Consider the following 23534-nt stretch of genomic DNA (forward strand, 5'->3'; position numbering starts at 1 on the left):
ATTGCCAGGATAGGTTGGTGACCATTAAGTACATGTTTCATACCACTAAATGAACTTGGAAATGAGTTGTCCTAGCTTCAGTATATTATTATTCATACTGTGTTTCTATCTAGCCACTGGGTAAGATCTTAGGAAAAGAAGTGAATAGTCAAATTTTCTTATCCATTAGATGCAACACATGGTAAATCCTGTAAGAAGGATAACTCTATTGATTATCTTTTCCTATAAACAGGACTATCCTTCCATAGTGTATTTTATTTGGAAACTAAATTAAATTTTAGTAAGAGGGTTATACGTGGCAACATAGAGACAGGGTTTCTGTTATTTGTGTAAAAGCATACTAATATCATAATGGTAGTGTTATAAGGTCCTATTAATGTGTGGTCATGACATTTGTTAAATGTCTCACCACATTCCTATTGAAACTATTTACTCTTCTTGTAAATAACACCTATGACAATTTTATACAAATGTCCACTAAGACTTTGCTCGTCAACTTTCATTTAGGTAACAGCGATCTTTAGATGTATTTAAATCAGTACTGTTAAGAAATACTGACTAGCTTTATTTTCAAGAATCTCAAGTTTAAGTTATACATACTGTTATCCTCCAATAAGAATCATTGGCCGATTCTTCATCTTTGACAGGTTTAGCATGCCTGCAATGCAAAACATTATCTTTTGTATTAACAGATGAAATCCAACTTTTTAAATTTAATAAATGCTTATACAAACATAAAGTTTCTTCAAAAAATGTATTTCTGACAACTTCCTGTCACAGATAATTTTCACTGAATGTTGCAACCCAGTTATATTGCTGATGAGAAGCAAATGTTGATCTTTTCCCTCTCTTCCTTCACCATCTCCTGTTTACAGAATGAGATTTTCACTCTGCAGCGGAAACGAGGTACTGGCAGAAGTAAAGCTGTGAGTACCGGACGTGAGTCGTGCTTTGGTAGAGCACTTGCCTGCGAAAGGCAAAGGTCCCGAGTTCGAGTCTCGGTCGGGCAAACAGTTTTAATCTGCCAGGAAATTTCATCTCCTGTTTTGTTCACCTTGACATATTTCTACCAAAAAGACTACCCCAATGGATCCACTGCTTATATTTAACACACAGTAAATTCAGTTCAAATATTTCCTTAACAGAGGATGTGCATTGACGAGCTTGAATTAATCAGAAAAATATAAACAGATACTAACCATTCCACAGCTCTTACAAAATACTTGCATTAAGTAATCATCAAAGCTACTTTTTGTACAGCAAGAGGACTAACAGTCAAAATGGTGCTACATGCTACAGGCAGTGCAATACAATTTATTTTACTCATTGCTACAGCAATAAATGTACTTATAAAAATATTCAGACTTAGACTATAATCAAATACAGAGAGAGAAAATATTCTAACTAAAGAGATATAGCAGCCATAGGCAGAAACAAATAAAAAAACTGATACTAATCTTAGCTTTGAGGACCAAAAGTTTCTTCATCTGGAAAATGTAAAAAGAGAAATGAGACTGTTCAAGAATTAAGGATGAAAATTCAGGATCTTGAGTCAAGGAAGATGGATGGTTAAATGAATGAAAAAACTAGACTGGACATGATGAAATTGAGTTGCGAAAGAGCAGCAGATGATGTAATTTTAAATGCTGAGAAATAAGATCTCTTCAAGAGGAGCCACCAAAAGGTCAAATAAGTGAAAAACAAGCTGAAAATACCGGTAAATGGGCTAAAATGGCGGCAAATAGATAAACGAAACAGAAAGATAGTGCTGAAGAACAGGCAACCAAACAACCACAACAACAACAACAACAATAATAATAACAGCACATTGTAGCAATATATAATAGCAGTCCCACAACATCTGGAGGAAGATTTTCCACTAACAGAACAATAAATTCATGAAGCCATCAAATCATTCCAACACTCCACTACAGAAAAATTATTGAAATAGTCAGAACACACAAATGATCTACAACTGCTGTTTGAGAACATTTGGAAAGCTGAAGAGATTATGGAAAGCATTAATCCACAGCTATGAAAAAAAGGGGAAACACAAAATGTCAACAATTGCAGAGATGCCTCACTTCTGCCAGTGATATACAAAATATTATCAAAAATTCTCTGGACAGAGTTGTAGAAACTTTAGACAAATAACTGGGAGAATCTCAAGGAGCTCTAGAAAGGGAATACCCTGCACAGAACAGATGTTTATTAGAAAATCGATAATTCTCCACATACTGTTAATCACCAAACCTATAATAGTATCATGTATAGGTTTCAAGAAAACATTTGATTTGGTAGGCAGAGAAATTATAGGTAAAATCATCAAAGAATTTTGTGTTAAAGCAAACATAATCCTCAAAACACTAGCAAATAGGATGGCAGAAGCTAAATTTATGGGAGAAGTATCTCAACCATTTGAAATAAAAACTGATGTTAGACAAGGGGACAGTTTATCACCTTTACTGTAACACTGCATTCTAGAAAAAATAGAAAGTATCTGGAATTTGGAGAAAAAAAAATCACAAAATTGAACCAATAATTTTAGGATGAAAAACAAATGGAATTAAGGTAAACTGCCTGGCTTCTGCAGATGATTCTGATATACTTTCAAAAAATCTGGCAGACAGTTATTGAAAGAAATCTTTTGGAAGAAATAGCAAAGGGAGCTGGTCCCAAAATTTCAGCCGAAAAAACAACATTGATGACAATTTCAAACAATGCATCAACACTCTTAGAAAAACAAAAAAGTAAAATAGCATTAGGAAGTAAATTTAAATATATTGGACAAACTGTACAACAAAATGGACTAGAAGAATTAACAGTAGATGCAAGAGTCAGCAAACTGGAGAGAGCAAATCGTTTGACAAAGGATATTTACAACAAGAAATGTACAACTAAAAAAACAAAACGAAGACACTATACCACAGTGGTATGACCAGGATGTTTATATGGTTGAGGATGCCTAATGATGAACTATAAGCTGGACAGAACAGAGGTTCCTCAAAGGAGCATTATTAGAAAATAATGGTTGCAATACAAGCTACAGATGGCTGGAAAATGAGAAGTAATGAGGAGATCTACAAAAATTTTGAGAAAATATCAGAAGTAATGGCTAAAAGAAGATTAATCTTTTTTTAGAGACCTCTACTGAATGAGTAGTTCTGGAAGAAGGAATCAATGATAGCATGGATTACAGAAATAAGAAAGAAACAACATCAAACAATCAGAAATAATAGAAAGAAACCTTTTTACAGATAAAATACTGAATTTAAAAGGATCATCACCTCTCCAAGATCAAAATTAATTTCATCCCTCTCAATAAGACCGTGAAAACCGGAAATAAAATTCATAAATATGATATTGCGAAGCTCAAAATCAATCAAAACATATTGGAACAATGCCACCAGTAACTGACAGTTGAATCCCATAAATGGGCAGACATTGACTCCATGATCCAACAAGCAGCTAATACTAAAATCCTGACAGCTAAAAAGAGGAATCATACATGGTGGAATGAGGTTTGTGGTGAGGTGGTGGGCCAAACAGCAAGTGCATGGAAAAAGTGGAACTCTACCAGGAGACCTGATGATTTTGATGTATTCCATGAAGTTCGAAAATATGCAGCCAGAACTCTACGAAGGGCTAAGCAGTTGCATGAGAAACAGCAGTTATAACAGATCGATCAGCGTTTCCAGATAAACAATGTCAGAGACTTCTATCAGACGTTCAAATCGAATTTGAAAGGATACCAAGCCCCTAGTTTTTGTTTTAGAGACGAAAATGGAAAGCTCAGTGTTGTGTACATAGTTCCGCGTATTCAGCGCGTACACAAATTTCCCACTAGAGTGAGCCCCGCTAAGCACAACAGCGCAGGCGCAGCACTCGTCCATCTCCGCACTACGAGATGGCGCTGCCACAGAGACGGACCAAATTCTGCTTCCGCCGATTCGCGTATTAATATGTAACAGAGCCAATGAGATTGCTGCTAAGATAGAACACTTTCTCCTCGCGCATCACACTCGCGCAGTGATACATGAACGTGCGAGGTATTATAACAAGTGTAAAGACCTTCGACCAGTCAGTCTGCATTTGTCTGCACCAGTCTGCATTAGTCTGTACCAGTCTGCATAGTCTGTACCAGTCTGTACGAGTTCTACAATTGTCTGTACCAGTCCATAGTCAAGATTCAGTTTGCGCCTAATAAGATTACCATATTCCTGTACATTGCCATGAAGATAAATGTATAGACACTTTCGTCAAGTACCCGAGATATATGTGAGAATAAGATTAATGTATCAATACCAAAGGAACTTCAGATTGTCAATTGTAAATAGCATCCAGAACCAAGTTAAGTAATTTTTATATTTGTTATTATTTTAATAAATGAATGTGAAAACTAATCAAGTTCTGTTTAAAGTTGGTCACCGTCAATCTGCTACTCTCAGCGTGCAAGTGGCATTTCTATCGTCTGACCTAATGGCAGAAGATAAATACGCCATGATAAGACCACGAGACATATTGCTGACACTCGCTTACTTTGTTAGAGCAACAAGTCAAATAATCTGATGGTGTGTGCACTGAAGGTCTTACAGTACGCACACCACACTCGGCCTGACCAACAAAAAAACTGCAAGATAATGTCTCGTTACTTTGAAAACCTACTTAATTGTGATGAACCGAAAGAAAGATTCCCTGTATGTGCCCCAATCCACAAACTACCCCTCATCTCCATCTAGTAAAGAGGAGACCAAAGAGATCATCAACAACTTTAAGAATAATAAGGCAGCTGGAGAGGATTCAATAGTGGTGGAACTACTGAAGCTGGCAAATAATGAAACTCTAGATATACTAGTCCAACTTTTTGAGGAGATCTGGAGAGCTAGGATGATACCAACTGAATGGCAGTCAGCTTTAATCCATCGTCTACACAAAAAAGGTGATAAATAGAATGTCAATAACTATAGGGGTACCTCATTAGTATCTGTTCCATATAAGATTCTCTCGAAAGTGATACAGAATAGAATAGAAGATCATTGTAACCAACTGATTGGGGACTATCAAGCTGGTTTCCAAAAGGGTGATTCTTGCGCAGAACAGATCTTTAACCTGAAGAACATCATGAGGTACAAAAAAAAATTGGAAGAAATAACTATGTGGTCATGTTTGTTGATTTTCAGAAAGTATATGACTCCATCGACTGACATGCATTAATGAATATTTTGGAAAAGTTTGGGGTGGATAATACATCAAGAAAGCTGATCAAACAAACTCTTGCTAACACAGTGTCGAAAATTAAACTTATGGGTGAGGTATCTGAACCCTTTACAATCAGAACGGACATAAGACGAGGAGATGGACTATCCCTCTCCTTTTCAATTGTGTCTTGGAAAAGGTCATTCGAGAGTGGAGAAAGTTATTAACCCAAGAAGAAACAAATGAAGAGTGGTTCAGACTTGGTCCTAAGAACAAAGGGGTGTGCATTGACTGCTTAGATTTTGCGGCTGACCTGGCCATTTTTGCTAACAACATAGAGTCAGCAATCAACAAGATAAATAGGCTGTCAGAAATTGATGAAAAAAGTTAGACTCCAGATCTCTATTCAAAAGACAAAATATATGACGAACATCTGTGACGGACCTGAATGGAAGATAACCAACCTGGGAAAAAATCGGATGAGTTAAGAATTTCAGGTATCTCGGTGAAGTCATCCACCAGGAGAATGGATTAAAAGAAGAAGCAATTGTCGGGATGAGGAAGTTAGACCAAGCATACCAACTGACAAAGAATACTTATAACAAAAAGTCTATGAGTATATGGGCCAAGTTCCAACATTATAATACAGTTGTACAACCTGAGGGCTTATAAGCATCCAAAACTTTGACCACGAATAGACAAGGTCAAGCTGAGTGGCTGGAAAAGCGTGAGTGTAGGATATTAAGGAAAATCCTAAGGTAATAGATGGGTCGATGGACAATGACGAATGAGAGCAAATGAGGACACGTGCAGTGAGACAGAACCTATCACAGCATCCATTACAAAGAAATGATTGTTATTTTATGGTCATCTCATGAAAATGGACGGTGATTGACTAACAAAAAGAATACGGAGTTTCATCCTATCTAAGAAAACAAGGCTGAGATGGTTCAAAGAATGTGAAAAAGATCTTAAGCAGATTGGTATCTCAGAGAGAAATTCCTGAAAGGAACAAATTTAGAAGATTGGTGACCAACTACCAAGGTTTTAACATGGCATCAACATTCGAAAGACAGTGAGGACCATTATCTGAAGAGCATAAAAAGGCACTTCTTGGAGGGGCTCAGAAGATACTGGCAGGAAGTCAAAGCTGGAGCAAGAACAAGACCTGGACACTAGAGTGAAGTCGGTTGTTACCACGCAGTCCGTAGAGACTCACCTCAATAAAAAAAAATAAGTAAATAAAAATAAAAGGCTTTCAATGCAGAAGAAATAGGGGATTGAGAACAACACGAATAGAATAAAGGGGGAAAAACATGAGGAGGAGATGGACGAGTACTGGAAAAACAGGAGACGACAAGGGAAGAAGAAGAAGTGAAGTTATTACATGACGAGAGATGGTGATTGGATTTGATTTGATTCAGTTTTTGTTACATACACCGAAAAAATGAGATGATTCTCGAGGGTGTGGAACATGTCAGAATGTATAACACAAAACATTTTAATATAATGAATACTTCCCTGATCATTTGTCACGAGATTGTCAAAATAGGTGAATACAATACAGTAAACTGGAAAAGCTAATATTTACAGAATTAATACGCTGTCAGAATGAAACATTGTTATGCACTATTAATAAATTTATCATACACAAAATACTTAATATTGACTGTTGCAACCAAGTGCTGTCAAAACTTAAATCTAACATATTTTTACTTAAGCTGGCCTTTCAGTCTCTGTTAGGATATTCATCTATAGAGTAGACGGCATTGCCTATCAAAAAGTCATTCAAACTCTGTTTAAACTGTGCTTTATCTGAAACCAAGTTTTTAATGGGTGCTGGTAATTTATTGAAAATGTGTGTTCCTGAATATTGGACCCCCTTTTGGACCAACATAAGTGATTTTAGGTCTTTATGTAGATTGTTCTTATTCCTAGTATTGATAATATGTATTGAGCTATTTGTTGGAAATATAGATATGTAACTTGCAACAAATTTCATTAAGGAGTAAGTATACTGAGAAGCAATGGTCGGAATTCAAAGTTCCTCGAATAGGTTCTACACAATGTTCTTCAAAGACTGGTCCCAGATACTCCATTGCACCATTCACCGAACCTGATAACCCCGAGCCGTCAGTAACAAAAATTAAGTCTTGCTTAAGAGATTTACAACACTACATGCACTTGTTACCAAAGCCTCATTTACTTTTAGAGCTATCTGTTCCACTTCCTTTTTGGCCCCACTTCTCTCTGTCTTCACTATATCCCATACAGTTCTTATTTTGTTGATACAATTATCTTTTTCTCTTAATAAAGCTACTTCAATTTCTGGATTACTTGATTCAATATTTTGCAGTATTCTTTGTAATGCATTACAATGCTAATATCAGAAATGTTCCTAGATAGTAGATACAGTCTCCTTTTTCCCCACATGATATCTTTATTCCTTGTGTAATCCATGGTTTATCTTTTGACTTCTGTGTGATCTGAGTTACCTTTAGGGGAAAACAATTTTCAAAAGAGGAGGTAACTTTATTAATAAATGCTTTGTATTTTCCATTTGAGTCAGGTAAACATCTCTCCAGTTCATGTCTTTGAGCAATTTCCTGAATTCCTCAATTTCTGGCTTATTTATTATCCTCCTGTACTCAGATTTAATATTTTTTTTATCCTGAGAAGTTTCAACATTTGACACAGGATGCTGCACGTTGTGATCAGATAGTCCATTTACTATTGGTTTTGTGATATGACTTTTTTCCCCTAGATTTGTTCATAAAGATATTATCAATAGCAGTCTCAGAGCATTTACATATCCTAGCTGCAAAGTTCACAATAGGAACTAAATTGAATGATAGTGTTAAAAACACCAGCAACCACTATTTCCTCTTCTTCTTCTTCTTTTTTTTTTTTTTTTTTTTTTTTTTTTTTTTTTTTTTTTTTTTTTTTACACAAGCCATTCCTTTCGCTTTGTGAAATGAAGCACTGCCTAGTTCCAAAACACAGGACTACTATGACAAGGTGAAATGTTCTCAGAGTGCTACATGTATGATAGTAAATGTAATCAGCACTATAGTTGTTTTCTGAGTAGTTATGCTGTGTGTGTTTCATTCAATCAGATGAAATGGAATAAAATCATCTATTTATTTATTTGGGCTCTTTATCACCAAGATACATTCAATGTTGGTTGAGGTTTATCTTTTGAATTCACTCCAGTGTAGATTGTCAAAATTTTATCAGTTGTCAAAGTACTTGTAACACAGTTTTCGAATTTACTGCCATCCAGGAAAGTCTCGCACTCATATTATTCTCAGAGACTGAGAGCTGGCTGAAACCCAGAGTAGAAAGCTCTCACATATTTAGTGATTAATGGAATATATATCGGAAAGGCAGGTTAGACACTGTAGGAGAGGGAGTGTCCATTGTCTCTATTGAGGTCAAAGCTGATTGTGACAGTGAAGTTACCTGGTTGCCTATAACAAGTCTATGTGAAATCACGTTAATTAATGGATGTTTTAATCAGCCACCCGGTTTTGCTATGACAGTTTTGGAGCCATTCACAGAAAGTCTACAGACAGTAGCACGTCAATACCTAGATCATGCAATACTAGTTGGAGGTTAATTTAGCCTACTGAGTATAGATGGTAGCCTATGGCTTCATTGCAGGGGGTGCAGTCAATCTTGTGAAGCACTTTTGAATGTGGTTTTCGAAAATTGTCTTGAGCACCTAGTTTGCCATGCCACATGCAATGGAAATATCTTAGACCTTGTAGTTACAAACAGGCCAGATATCATCAATGACTTCAGCATAGAGATGGGGATTAATAATCATGATAACATCATAATAACTAAGGTTACAAAAATTAATAAATCAGTCAAGAAGGCTAGGAAAACGTTCATGCCAGAAAGAGCAGATAAGCAGATGTTAGCATCTCACTTAGACAGAACTGACATCACTTAGTTCCATTAAGATGGACGTAGAGAGATTATGGTCAAAGCTTAAACAGATCGTGAATTGCACTCTCAACAAGTCTGTACCTAGTAAACAAATTAAGGATGCAAAAGAGCCACTGTGGTTTAACAATGAAATTCGGAAAATACTGAGGAAGGAAAAGCTACTGCACTCTTGGTTCAAAAGAGAATGCCAAATGGCAACAAGGAAAGGTTACTACCACTGTCATACCTCAGCAAAAGATCTGGCTGAGAAGCAGGGGAAATTATTGTCCTATGTAAAATCACTAAGTGAGTCAAAGGTTTCCATCATGTCACTTGACCAGTCTGGTGTGGCAGTAGGAGATAAATGTTTTAAATTTTACATTTAAGAAATAATTCATGCAAGAGAATCATATAAACATACCGTCATTTGACAATAGTACAAAGACACCTAACAACAATCACCTGTAAACATGTGCCATGTCAGTGCTCTTGGAAGAGAGCTGTGGCAGTGACACGGCTCTGTTGTTGTTCCTGTGTAGTGATCTGCAAAGACGGGGGGGGACGGGTAGAGATTCAAGCAGTGATGAAGTACTTCATAAAGATAGGTATGAAAGCGAAGGACATTCATGCCGATTTCCAGAATACACCAGGGGCTCTGCTCCTTTGTCTTCAACTGTTGCCAAGTGGATAAATGAATTTAAATTTGGTCAGGAGAGCTTAGATGATGATCATCCATGAATAGGTCAGCCGAGATGTGTCACTACTCTAGAAATCATTGCAAAAGTGCGCATAATGATCAAGGAGGATCACCAATTTAGAGTGCATGAAATTGCTCACGCTTGCCAGATGTCATCTGAAAGGTATTCACAAGATGGGTGCCGCGACTCTTGATGCTGGGTCAAAAACACATGAGAATGGACATATCACAACAATGTTTGGCCTGTTTTAGGAGAAACAAAGAAGAACTTTTGTGCTGGTTTGTGACCACGAGGAAACTTTGGTTTACTACTATACCCCAGAGACAAAGCAACAATCAAAGCATTGGAAACATGCTGAATCTCCGTCGCCAAACTCCTTCAGCGGGGAAGGACATGGCGTCAGTGTTCTGGGATGCGCCACCAAATTCCTTCAGCGGGGAAGATCATGGCATCAGTGTTCTGGGATGAGAAGGGGATTCTGTTTGTACTTTATCTCCCCACTGGGCAAACAATTACTGGAGAATACTATGCTAACCTTCTGGACAAATTGCAACAAAAGATATGAGAAAAAGGCCAGGTTTAATAAGGAAGAAAGTCATCTAGCATCAAGCCAATGCACGCTCGCACGCATGTGCCATCGCCATGGTAAAATTACACAAACTAAGGTATGAATTGTTGCCACACGTGCCTCTTCCCTAAACTGAAAATTTTTCTTTGTGGATGAAGATTCACTTAAATTAAGAATTGATAGCCTGAGTTGACAACTATTTTGTAGGCCTGGAGGAAAATCATTGTCGAGATGGGATCAAGGTATTGGAACACTGTTGGACCAAGTGAATTAATCTACAAGCAGGGTACATTGAAAAACAAAAAAGTTTCAGTGACATAAGTACTTTTTTTCTATTCTGTTTCAAGAACTTTTCAAACCACCCTCGTAAGCATCCCTGACACCTGAAATAATTAAAAACAAATGTCACCAGTTGCAGATGGAATCTCAATTTGGTTTTACAAAGAGTGCTATATGGCACTGGACCCTTACTTAGCTTGTATTTATTGTGAATCTCTCACCCAGCAGAAAGACCTAAGCAACTGGGGAAAAAATACAGAGGCGTCTCCTGTATATACGAAGGGCGAAAGAACAGACCCGCGAAATTACAGACCAATACCCGTAACATCAGTTTGCTGCAGAATTCTTGAACATATTCTGGGTTTGAATCTAATCAGTTTCATAGAGACCAATAAGTTTATGTCCACAAATCAGTACAAAGCATCACTCATGGGCAACTCAGCATGCCCTTTTGTCATACAATGTCTGTTCAAAAAATTCCAGAACTTTGTCCACAAAATTTTCTATGCTTATCTTTTAGTTACTATGGATTGTCTCCTTCAAAATACTCTACTCCAAAATTGATACACTGCTCCCAATATCATTTCCACTTCCAGGAGCAGTCTTGACACACATCTTGCTGGGTCGCATAAAGTGCCGTCTGCGAATTTTCTTCTATCTCATCTACCATTGCAAAACTTCATCCTTTTCACCTTTGGAAATAAAAAGAAGTCTGCAGGGGTCATACTATTCTCACAAGGAACATCTCAGTCTCATTTGTAAGATCCAAAAAGTTTTTTTGGTCTTGACTCATGAGCGTGGAATGAACTTGACGGCAACACAATGCATTCCAAGATGCTGTGTCATTTCATAACATGATCCAACTGAAATGTTACATTCTTCTACAATCTCTCGGACAGTGAATCTTCGACTGGCACACACAATTTCGTTGACGTTCCTGACACAAGCATCATCAGTGGACATCTAAGAGCGTCCTGAACAAGGATCATGTTTGACTTTTGTAAAGCCATTTTTAAAACGTGTGAATAATATATAACACCGAGTATGGCTTAAGTACTCATCGCTATAGGCTCCCAGCATCATTTGGTGTGTCTCTGTAAAGGTTTTCTTGAGTTTCACACAAAATTTAATGCAGATGCATTGCTCCTCTAACTTTGCCATCACAAAATTCACAAACCCAGATTCCATATTTCTTGATTTCCGAGAAGCATTTGACATAATGACTCAATGCAGACTTTTAACAAAGGTACAAGCACATGGAATACATTCCCAGACATGTGAGTGGCTCAAAGACTTCTGAAGTAATAGAACCCACTACATTATCCCGACGGTGAGTGTCCATCAGGTGACTGGGGTATCATTAGGATCGTTCCAGGGATGTGTGATAGGAGCGCTATTACTCATATTTTCTATGTGCATAACTGATTTGATGGACAAAGTGGACAGTAATCTGTGGTTGTTTGCTGATGATGTTGTGGTGTATGGAAGGTGTCATCGTTGAGTGATTTAGGAGGATAAAAGATGACCTGGACAAAGTTCCCAGTTGGTGTGATAAATGACAGCTAACCCTAAATGTAGAAAAATATAAGTTACTGCAGATGAGTTGGAAAAACAAATCCATAATGCCAGAATCCAGCATTAGTAGTGTCATGAATGAAGAAGTCACATTGTTTCAATATCTGGACGTAACATTGCAATGTGATATGAAATGGAACAAACGTGTGAGGGTCATGGTAGGGAAGGCGAATAATCATCTTTTGTTTGTTGGGTGAATTTTACTACAGTGTGGCTCAGCTGTGATGGACATCACATATAGGATGCTAGTGTGATCTCTTCTTGAGTACAGTTTGAGTGTCTGGTATCCGCAAGGGGTCGAATTAAAGCAGACATTGAGGTAATTCAGAGGCAGGATACTAGATTTGTTAACAGTAGGTTGAAACAACAACATACAAGTATTATGGAGATGTTTCTGGAACTCAAATGGGAATCCCTGGAGGGATTTTGAGGAACACTGTGCTGACTGCAGAACAATTCTGCTTGCACCAACATACATTATGCGTAAGGACCACAAAGATAAGAGACAACAAATTAGGACTCATAGAGAGGCATATAGACATTCACTTTTTCCTCACTCAATTGGCAGATGGAACGGGAAAGGAACTGACTACAGTTGAAATAAAATTACTTGATAGTTGGCACTTCAAACGCCAATAAGAGTAGTCAGCGTCACACTTGAACTGTCTGCTGTTGCCAAACTCCACCAAAATTGGCCAGTCACTTCCAATTCCTGGTTCAGCATTCTTTCTTGATGTATTTGTATCCCGAATTACGAGCCCCACACTTTTATTATGTATTTCATGACACGCGATACCTACACCAAAAACAACACACATTAACAATGCTAATGAAAGACACACATTTCATTCATAGCACTAACCAAACACTACTGAATAACTCAGCACAAGGTGTGATTCAGTATCATACATATAGTTATCATATTCACAGAGATCATCTTACATTAGATAAGCTTTTCACTACACTGCGTGAAACTGAAATTTTTAAGGTTGCAATTCATAGTTGCAACTGGGTCACTACATTCACATATATAAATACTTCATGCAGTGCTGTGGCATAGCACAATGGTTGGCAGATTAATCTAATATGTAGCATGTTGTAGGTTTGAATCTCATCAATGTAGCAAAATTTTTATTTTTAAATCTAACCAAAAGAGTGTGATTATTATTTTCATTCAATTAATTGGTTTAAATATATTTTTTTTATTTTTAATAATTTGCTGCATCATTTTTCATCATTGTTTTGACTGTTCTATTTGGTCTTATTTTTCTTCCTGTCATTATTTCTTCATTTGGAATCTGCCTCAGCCATCTATAATCCACGACCAAGTGCCCACATGGACTGTTCACTGATTTCTAACATGGCAGCATGTGCAGCTAGTGTAAGGATAGTTACAGGTAACAAATGACATGGAGAAATTTCAATTTGCTTTCAGCCCTGAAATTGAGTTTTTGTTGTCGTGAGTTTACCCTTAAGGGTTAGCTTTAATTGCCATGAACAAAGCGATCATGATATTAGTACTGCTGCAGACTGTTGACCACAATTTTCTCGGCTGGGTTAGGACACAAGTTTACAGTCAGGGATACAAAACGGGTCGTCTGCCCCAGTTCAGTCACTGGTCACTTTAAATCAATAGTCGACAGAGTATCCAACATTTCTGACATACCTTGCACCAGCCACTAGAAAAATTGCTCTGTGTTAAACATTTAACATAATTTGTGAAGTGAGCTGCTTGTTTGTTGTCACCTGTAACCAAACGGTAGCTGGTAGCCAATGTGGCAACATTGTTGCAGCAAGTGATTGATGTCAACTATCAAGTAATTTTATTCAGACTATTGTAGTGAGACAGGGTACCTTCTGCCATGCACCATATGGTGGCTAGTGGAGTATGTATGTAGATGTGGAATCACATCCCATCTGGAAAGTCAGCCCTTGATCTGCAGTTCTGGGTAACTTTCTCAAAATCTACCCTTTTTCCTAGACCTATCCTTCACCCCTCTTCCTTCCACTTCAACCCTTCTGCCTGAAGAATGAGCTACTGGCTCTGAAGCTCGCCTAATTATAATCTTCTTTTATGTGTGTGTTCTGCCGCCACTTAGCAAGTAGGTTGTTTATCTATCCAATTCAATTATCATGTAATCAAAAGCTGCATTTAACACACCAAGTCTCTTTTACCAATCACTTTTAATATGTCCTACAGAATGTACTGTCTATCCTGTCCTTTTTTGAGATTACTGTTTTGTTGCACTTTTCTACAGGCATCATCTTACTTATTAGGAGTCAGTTCCTTCATGCTGTTGTTGTTGTTGTGGTCTTCAGTCCTGAGACTGGTTTGATGCAGCTCTCCATGCTACTCTATCCTGTGCAAGCTTCTTCATCTCCCAGTACCTACTGCAACCTACATCCTCCTGAATCTGCTTAGTGTATTCATCTCTTGGTCTCCCTCTACGATTTTTACCCTCCACGCTGCCCTCCAATGCTAAATTTGTGATCCCTTGATGCCTCAAAACATGTCCTACCAACCGATCTCTTCTTCTAGTCAAGTTGAAGAGCTGCATGTCCTCGGGAAAAATTATGGCTATAGTTTCCCCTTGCTTTCAGCCGTTCGCAGTAACAGCACAGCAAGGTGTTTTGGTTAATGTTACATGGCCAGATCAGTCAATCATCCAGACTGTTGCCCCTGCAACTACTGAAAAGGCTGCTGCCCCTCTTCAGGAACCACATGTTTATCTGGCCTCTCAACAGAAACCCCTCCGTTGTGGTTGTACCTACGGTACGGCCATCTGTATCGCTGAGGCACACAAGCCTCCCCACCAACGGTAAGGTCCATGGTTCATGGGGGGAGTTCCTTCATAGTCAACAGTTAAGGAATGGGTGGCTGAATTCATATGTGGCATATGTCTCTGTAAGATGACTCATGAACTACTTCCTAGAATTACAATCAAATATGAAAATGCTGAGAAAGAACACAGTGTGATATTGCAAGATCAGTAATTAAAAAGATGTGCAAAACAGTTGATGCCGTGGCCATACCAGAAAATGAGTGGCATGTCTGTTGAAGCCTGACTACAACCTAATGTGAAAAACAATTTGGGACAATCTGACACACAACTGATTCTATGCACCAATCTGTTCCCGTGGATGAAATGAAACAGCAGTTGCACAAAAATAGCCAAGGTGACTTAATCGGAGAGAAAGAGTGGTCATTGTTTTCTAGGATGCAAAAGGGATTGTATTTTAGATTAGCTTGCAAGACTGAAACAATACCTCACAAATACTATGCAAGTATTCTGACTCAACCGGATGAAAAAATATGGAGCCAAGACCCAGGGGGAAAAAAAAGTTTATCATCAGTGAAATGCATATGGTCACAAAGGCACTTTCACAATAGGAAAACTGGGAGTTTCAAGTGTGAAGTCTTCAAATATCTATTCCATTCTCCAATTTTTTCAGATTCTGACTTTAGCTTCCTCTTCTTTTCTTTTTGTATGAATGATTCACTTAAGACTACATGCGTCACAGCTCAAAACCGTTTTGTGAGTCAACAACTGGATATGTTTTCACTGCTCTGTCTCTTGTAACTCCGTTGGACATGGAGGTAGCAAATGAGGATGTAGGATGTCCATGACATACTGTTGTGCTGTCAGGGTGACCTGAAGTCATATCCGATGCTGCCCCAAACGCCCTCTCCCTATGTCGTTGTCATACTCACTGACAACTGTCATCGCGGGTCTTGTAGAATGTGACTCACTGCTGATCACATGACAGGTGCAGGTGTGAAAGGGTTACAATGTGCTCGGCGTACTTGCAGCAATTCTCCCATGGGCTCGTCAGACACGGTCAACCGGAAGCTTGCTGACAAGCAAGCCGCCCTTACGTACCCAAGCAGTCCAACATGGGGACACTACCACATCTGAATGTCTCACAAATCTGCATACTGCATAATTCAATCAGCCTGGCAAATGGAGACACACAATTAGGCCCCTTCAAATTTTGTTACGTGCTGATAATGCTGACTCACAGAAGTACAGGGCATCTGTGTCCTTCACAGGGATCACTCAACATCTTACGCTCTTCACATCTCTTATAGCTCCTACCATTCACGGTAACAATCCGAGACACAAACAAAGCTAATGCAATCTGGTGACCTTTTTATCCATTTCAGAGGGTTGCGACTCTCATAATTTACCACTGGTATGCACACTCGTGAAACTACGTTGCTTCAGGGAGCTTCCCTTTTTTTTCTTCAAGCAGTTTAGTTCTTTGAATCCATTTTTCTTGTAGCTCAGAATAATTATTTTATTGTGTAGCAAACTTACAGGCTAGCATTCTGGCCTGAGCTGTCTCAGTTGGTGGTCATGTGTGTGTGTGGTGTGCTTGCTTGTGTGAATGAATGGTGTGTATTTCTATTTCTTTTTCTGATGAAGGTTGTGGCCAAAAGCTTATGTGTAAGTGTCTTAACTGTGCCTGTCTGCATTTTAACGTGCCATCTTTATGGTAATTAGCACTCTATCTTTTCCTACACTGCTGATATTCCAACCTGTAGTTTCCATTGTTTGAACTTACGGTCTACTGTTTTATGTTGCAGTGCACTTCTACAAGTGTAATACACAAATGTTGCCTTAGGAAAGTGTCACAATAACATCCATGTCTACCGTTTGCTATTTTTTACGAAATAGCACGTCACACTCGAAATTTAACTTAGCCAATGAAATAAGTTTGAAGATTTATTGTGTGTAAGAGACACAAGGGCCCACTGTGTGGGAAATGTGGGAAGTTCTGTGCAGAGACGGAGTTATCCACAGACACAGTAAGTCTTGGGAGCTATACGGGTGTTTAAACATCGCCACCTGCTGGGATGAGGGGCCACTTACTCTGAGGTGGCGCTGTGCCAGCAACGAGCTCGACCCATTGATTAGCACCACAGATGACAATGAGCAACCAGCTGCTTCTCTGTGCAGAGATATAAAATTTATCGATTTTGGACATCGGGTGACAATCTGTCACATGGAGAACAATGTTTACTCTGGCAATTTTAACACTAATCTAGTGTTCTGCAACATATTAATGTGAAATGTTGTCTATGATGTTGAAGAGTTTAAGTTAAACTGATATCTGAGAATTTGTTGTTTTTGTGGCACTATCCGGAAAATGGCCTCTCTTGCAGCTCCAAGCATAAATGTATAGTGAAGAAGAATAATTAGCACAGCACACTGGAACCGAGTAGGGATCCGGTTTACTGCTCGGCCACTAAATTAGCATATTGTGAGTACACCAGAAGAGACGCTGTACACACTTGCATATACTACATACACAAGTACAAGCATCGATCAAGCTACTGTGAAACTGCACTCTGTGTGACTCATCACTACATCAGAATACTGTAAATGTGGTGATTCCAATTTCGTAAGGTCTCTTCCTGTTTGTTTTCATCAGTTGGATCTTATTTTTCAAGTATGTGGGAATCCAATGAGCTGCCTGTTTGGATACATTCTTTCTGTATGTCCCACAAGTTGGATTCTTTGGAGACACATTGTAACAAGAGTTTTTAGGAATTTGCCTGGAGATTTCACACTGGGTTCTGTGTGATGTATTCCATCTTTTATTCTTGGACCTAAGATTTTTACTACAATTTTACATTCTTCTAATTCAGTTTGCTGTTTTCATGTCTTGTGTTGGACAAAGAGTCTCTCTCATGCATAAAGAAATTCTAATTTGATCACTGTTGTGCAATGTTAGATTTTAGAGTTCCAGGAAAAATACTTTTAGTTAACTGAGAGACAGTTTGTATTTTCTGAAGTCTGGATTCTATGCCTTCTTTTCATTATGATGTTCAGTGGTCTTTTTCACCTAATTATTTAAACTCTTTATCACCGAATACTATGTTGTTGCCTATATAAGTTCACCCAGTGCCATTTTGGTATCGTCCATTAATTTTTTATCCAGGTGAAATTATTAGTCCAATTTTCCTAGATTGCTCCCTTAATATTTCAAATTGCTTTAGCACATCAGTGATGTTTTTGTCAATTAGTATTACATCATCGGTATAGGTTACACAATATAATTCTATCTTTAAGTTTACATTCTAGTCAGTGTAATAGTGCACCTGCTCTTCTCCATTATCTTACAATTTTCTTAGGGGCATAGTTGAATAGCAATGTGTTATGCCATCCCATTTTCATATACTTATGTCTGTCTTAAATTACACTGCTTGAAAAAAAGTGAGACACTCAGAAGGTGGGGAGAAAACAAATTGAAACATAGCTAATTTAGAGGGTATGCGATGTTATTTCAGTGATAACAAAACAGAGTCAAATTTACACAGAACTTATCAGTTTGAGCCCACTTATCAACACAGCAATGCACCCTGTCTGGCCTGGACAGTGCGGGAGGATGTCGTAAAGCTGCTGCATACCCTCCTGAGAAAGGTGATCCACAACTGTTGTAACTGGACATTGCAATCATGGATACAGGCAGTGGGATGGAGTTGACGTCCATGTTGGTCCCATAATGTTCTATTGGGGACAGATATGGGGATTTTGCTGGCCACAGGAGTATATCAACATCACGCAGACAACTTAAAGAGACACACACTACATGTGGACAAGCACTGGCCTGTTGAAAAATAGCACCACAATACTATTACACACTGCTGTACCATCAGAGTTCCCTCGGCCATTACAAGCCGTGACCTGAAGTCATACCCAATGGCTCCCCACACCATGGGACTGCTTTGTGACCCCCCCCCCCCCCCCAAAATGTGGAAGAATGGGACCTCTCCCCATCTCCCCGGGTCACTGTCGAACTTCTCCACGATAGTCATTTGGAGCAGTGCAGGACTGGGACTCATTAGTGAACATAATGTGACACTATTCATTAGCAGTCCGTACTTCTCGATCATGGCACCACTTCACATGCAGTCATTTGCTTGGGTGTTAATGGCAGCCTATGTGCAGGACGGCAATTCCATAGTCTGGCTGCTCCTAGCAGTATGACACAGCATGTTGCAAGGAGTCTATTACAGTGAACTCCTGTTTATCCTAAATGATCGGGACGGTGGCCGGTTCCGATAACAAAAATTTCAGATAAATCAAAGTCCCCTGTTTTCACATGTGAACACTCCAAATTGCATCAATATTGCGAAATACGATCGTAAAACGTGCGTAGGGTATGTAAAACGTTACTGATGTGGTTGCAAATAACCCTGCACTTTTTTACTGAAAAAATTGTGTTGACATGTTAAAAAGGCACCAAACTATGATTGAAAACTCAAAGTTTTTAAGTGCTGTATAACAAAGCTCGTTTATTTTGCATTCTTACAGAAAAAATCTCCCTTATTTGGCAGCAGGAAATAACAGGAGTTTTAATTTTATTACCTACTCTTTTGAGTAAAAAATAAACTACTGAACAAAATTATGAAACAAATCTAGAGATTACTCAAAGGAACAAAAAGTCTGTCTAGAGGAACTTTCAAGAAAATTAAAAAAAAAAAAAAAACTTTTTAAGTTATGGACATAGAAGTTCTAGGATGCTTCATTAGAGTTTATTTTTTGGTAACGAAGTCACAAACGTCTTTTTCTTTTGTTTTTTTGCTTGAGAAACTATTGCTGCAACAATACATCTCCAACGTTGAAATCAAACTATTTCAAGATAAATCGTCTCCGCCTGTTGGCTGATGTACTCCAGGGCAGTTTGGATCACTTCGTAACAGAATGTGTGAGGAATATTTTTCTCTGATTCATCATCAGAAACATAGTCTTCTGACACTTTATGATCGGTCACAATTTGGACGATTTCATCCTCAGTCACATGAAAAAATGCCATTTTCTATCCACTCTTCAATGTCTTCGAAGTGTGTGTCTTTACAACCAGCTTCTCCAGTAAATTCACCAAAATTATGTCAGCTTGAGTTTTGGTGTTGCCTCCTCCTTCCCACCACTTAGGTTGCCTTACGATCTAAGAGTTTTTTCCAAGACCTAACAAGAGGAACTGGAGGAATTAGATTCCAAGCTTCAGCAATCAATGAATGACACTTAAAACATCGATTTTTTTAAGAGCTTCCACAAAATCATCTGCAGCATCAATCACACCTATTAATTATTCCAGCATCTTGCGTCTGTAATGTTTTTCCATCGCCTCAAGAATACCTTGGTCCATCGGTTGACATAGAGATGTGACATTTTGTGGGAGAAATACAACTTTGATATCCCCATCTTGCAGATCACCTGGGTGAGAAGGAGCATTGTCCACAAGAAGTAGCACTTTTCAAGGAAGTCCATTTCCTTCCATGTAATTTACTACAGTTGGAACAAACTCTGCCTGGAACCACTCTCTGAAGATGGCACTGTTCATACATGCCTTAAGACTGACTCGTGTACCTCAGTGGCAAACTGGTTGGTTGGTGTCTAAATGCTCTTGGTGTTTTGGATTTGCCAATTAAAGTAAGACACAGTTTATGATTGCCAGTGGCATTACTGCAAGCAAGGACAGTAAATCTTTCTTGGATTTTTTTGTATCCTGAAGCCATTTCTTCTTCTTTAGAGGCAAGGGTTTTCATTGGCAGCATTTTGTAATTCAACCCAGTTTCATCACATTTGTAAAGTTGATTGCCAGTATAACCTCCTTTGTCAATGATTGTGTGCAGTTTCTTCTTAAAATCAGTGTAGCAGCTTCATCCCCAGATAATGATTTGGAACTGATGGCAATTTCATGAATGCCACGCTGCTTCTTGAAACGATCCTGCTGGCCATTACTTCCGAGCAATTCTTGCTTCTTTCCTTCAATCAGCTCATCAGCTCATTTTGACAAAGTAGAGGACCTGAAACTGACACACCTTTGGCTCTTATTTATTCGTGCCACAAAAATAATGCCTCTTCTAACTGAGGATGTGCACCTTTTCTCATTGCTTTTCAAGATTTCACTGCGCTGCCCAATGCTTGGATGGAACAAAATTTTTAAATTCCTGATCAATTTGTCTTCCGATCAGTAATTGTACTCCTACTCTGCAGCAACTTTTGTGGGTGGCTCACCAGCATCAATTCTCTGCAAAGTGTGAAGCTCTTTTTCCAACAAGATCACATTCATTTTATGTTTCGTGCCTGTAGTCACGTTCAGTGTTCTTTCTACAGACACTCGACTGAGTCCTTTATGGTTTTTGGCCCCTTTTATCTCTGGACACTTTAAGGCACATAGTGGGAGCACGAAACCTCAAATCAGAAACACACAGATGCACAACTTGACAACACTCGAGATGCACTAGACAAACTTTTGACTTTTGAAACCAGGCTGTGGCAGCCATCAAATGAAAGCATTCGATACATCTATGCCATTTCCTCTGTTCTACCCAAGCCCACGTGGCAACACAACAGGGTGTTGTACATTCACTGTTACACACTCAGCTTTGATGTACCGACAACAAGTGGAAAGTGTTAGGCAGCGCACTCTAATTGTCGGTTTTGACAGGGCTACGTTGCGCTGCATAGAACAATACTGTATGTACTGTACTACCAAGCAGTTCCAATAGATGGCAGTGGCATGAAACCATGCAATACGAATAAGAAACACACTACAGCTTCAACCAACACACGCACGAATTGACGATACTTGGACTTTTGACACACACCAGTGCACAGATTAGCAGTAGATTGCCAAAAAACACCAGCAAATGCTTGGCTCCAGGTGCACGCAAACTGAAACTTGTCAAGTGTCAATCTAGCTAGCCAAAAGTGTAGCTGCACGAGAGTTTACTGTACTTGTTCTCAGATGGCAGTCACAGATGTGAACAGGTTACAATGTACTCAGTACACTACACAGTGATGCTCCCTTGTAGTGGTCTCATGTAGTCAACTGGAACATTGATGATGAGTATGCCCTTACTTCCAACATCAGGCCACTGTCAGATCCAAATACTCCAAAAATACAGATGTTGCAAGGTTTAACCAGGCGACCAAATGGACATCCACAATGAGGTTTCTTTCAAACTCTCATCAGATAATGCTGTCTCACACCAATATGCAGCACCTTCATATCCTCCAGAGTGATGATTCATCTGACGCTATTCGCATCCCTTATATACCACATGATGCTTGCTAAACAGCAATAAAAACAAAGAACACTAATGAATAATGAAGGAAAAGACAGACTGTTACTTACCATAAAGAAGATACCTTAGGCTGCAGATGGGCAGAATTAAAAGACACTTACATAGCTTTCAGCCACAGCCTTCACCAGTAAGTAGTAATCTGCCTTTTCCAATATTGTTGATATTCCTACTGGAGTTTCCATTGTTTCAAGGACACTGATGCTTTTCTGTGAGTGTTTGCTTTATGATGTTTTCTGCATTTTAGCTTTTTTTTAAAAAAAGAAAAAAAAGAAAGAAAGAAAGAAAAAAAAAAGATTTGTTGCTGGAAAACTTCTGAAGTCCAATAAAGGAGTTACAACAGCCATATATGGTTATCTGGTGGACCTTGCAGAACCAAATTCTAGGGCTGAAATATCTTGTTGACCAATGGGCATTAATCAGAATGAATACTAAATAAAAATTAAATCCAAGTTTACACAAAAAACACAGGTTCTATCACTGTTGTTTTTCGTTCTATTTTGCTCTTATGTTTGCTATGACTTGTTAAACAGAAATTTTCTTTCTATCTATAGAGTTACATTTGCTGTAATGTATCTTACCTCGATGTTGTTTCTTCCTTCTTCTCACTGCTGCCCCAATCATGGCAAGCAAGTCATCCTCACTGCATTTGCTTCGTATTGCATCTCTGAAACAACTGTTAAAACACCCGTTAAACAGTACCAGGCAATTACCACACAGTGAAATGTTGGTACACTAAAAAGGAAGAAAAACTTTGCAGAAATCTTCAACAGTAATCTTGTAGTCTGCAGTAGGCAACAGCAGGATAACAAACCCACTGGACAAGAATGCTCAAGAGTGTACATAGGATCTTGGGCTGAAGAGGTGGAGCAGAAACTGACATTAGTTTTGTTGAAGAGGGAGTACTGGAACACAGCACAATTTCTTGCAAAATGAAGCCAAATTTATTGATAAACTCTTAATTAATTGCCAAGCTCACTAATGTGATCATTTTACGACAGGTACTTACTGCTTGGAGTATATGTGACTTTTCAGGCTTGCCTGATAGATCTGTTGCAAAAACACTTTGGGTTCCCCACCAGATAACATTATGCAAGTCCCTCCCTCAATATTTAAGTGACACAACGTTTTGGCATCTACAGGTGGTGGTGATTTCCACCATCACTGCTGCAAGATGCAACTGGCA

The 23534-nt window shown here is 38.6% G+C and overlaps 1 protein-coding gene across 1 annotated transcript in view; it reads right to left on the bottom strand.

Annotated features, from left to right (window-relative positions):
* Positions 1-602: 602 nt before the first annotated feature.
* The window catches only part of LOC126483818 (molybdenum cofactor biosynthesis protein 1-like), a 329046-nt gene continuing 306114 nt past the window's right edge, over positions 603-23534 (bottom strand). Inside the window, exons 6-7 of the mRNA XM_050107013.1 lie at positions 22930-23015; positions 603-658 (exon numbers count right to left, since the gene is read on the bottom strand). Coding sequence (XP_049962970.1) covers positions 603-658; positions 22930-23015 — 142 coding nt within the window. The remainder of the gene's footprint in view (positions 659-22929; positions 23016-23534) is intronic.

This window comes from Schistocerca serialis, chromosome 6 (assembly GCF_023864345.2).
Source record: "Schistocerca serialis cubense isolate TAMUIC-IGC-003099 chromosome 6, iqSchSeri2.2, whole genome shotgun sequence".
Taxonomy (NCBI): domain Eukaryota; kingdom Metazoa; phylum Arthropoda; class Insecta; order Orthoptera; family Acrididae; genus Schistocerca; species Schistocerca serialis.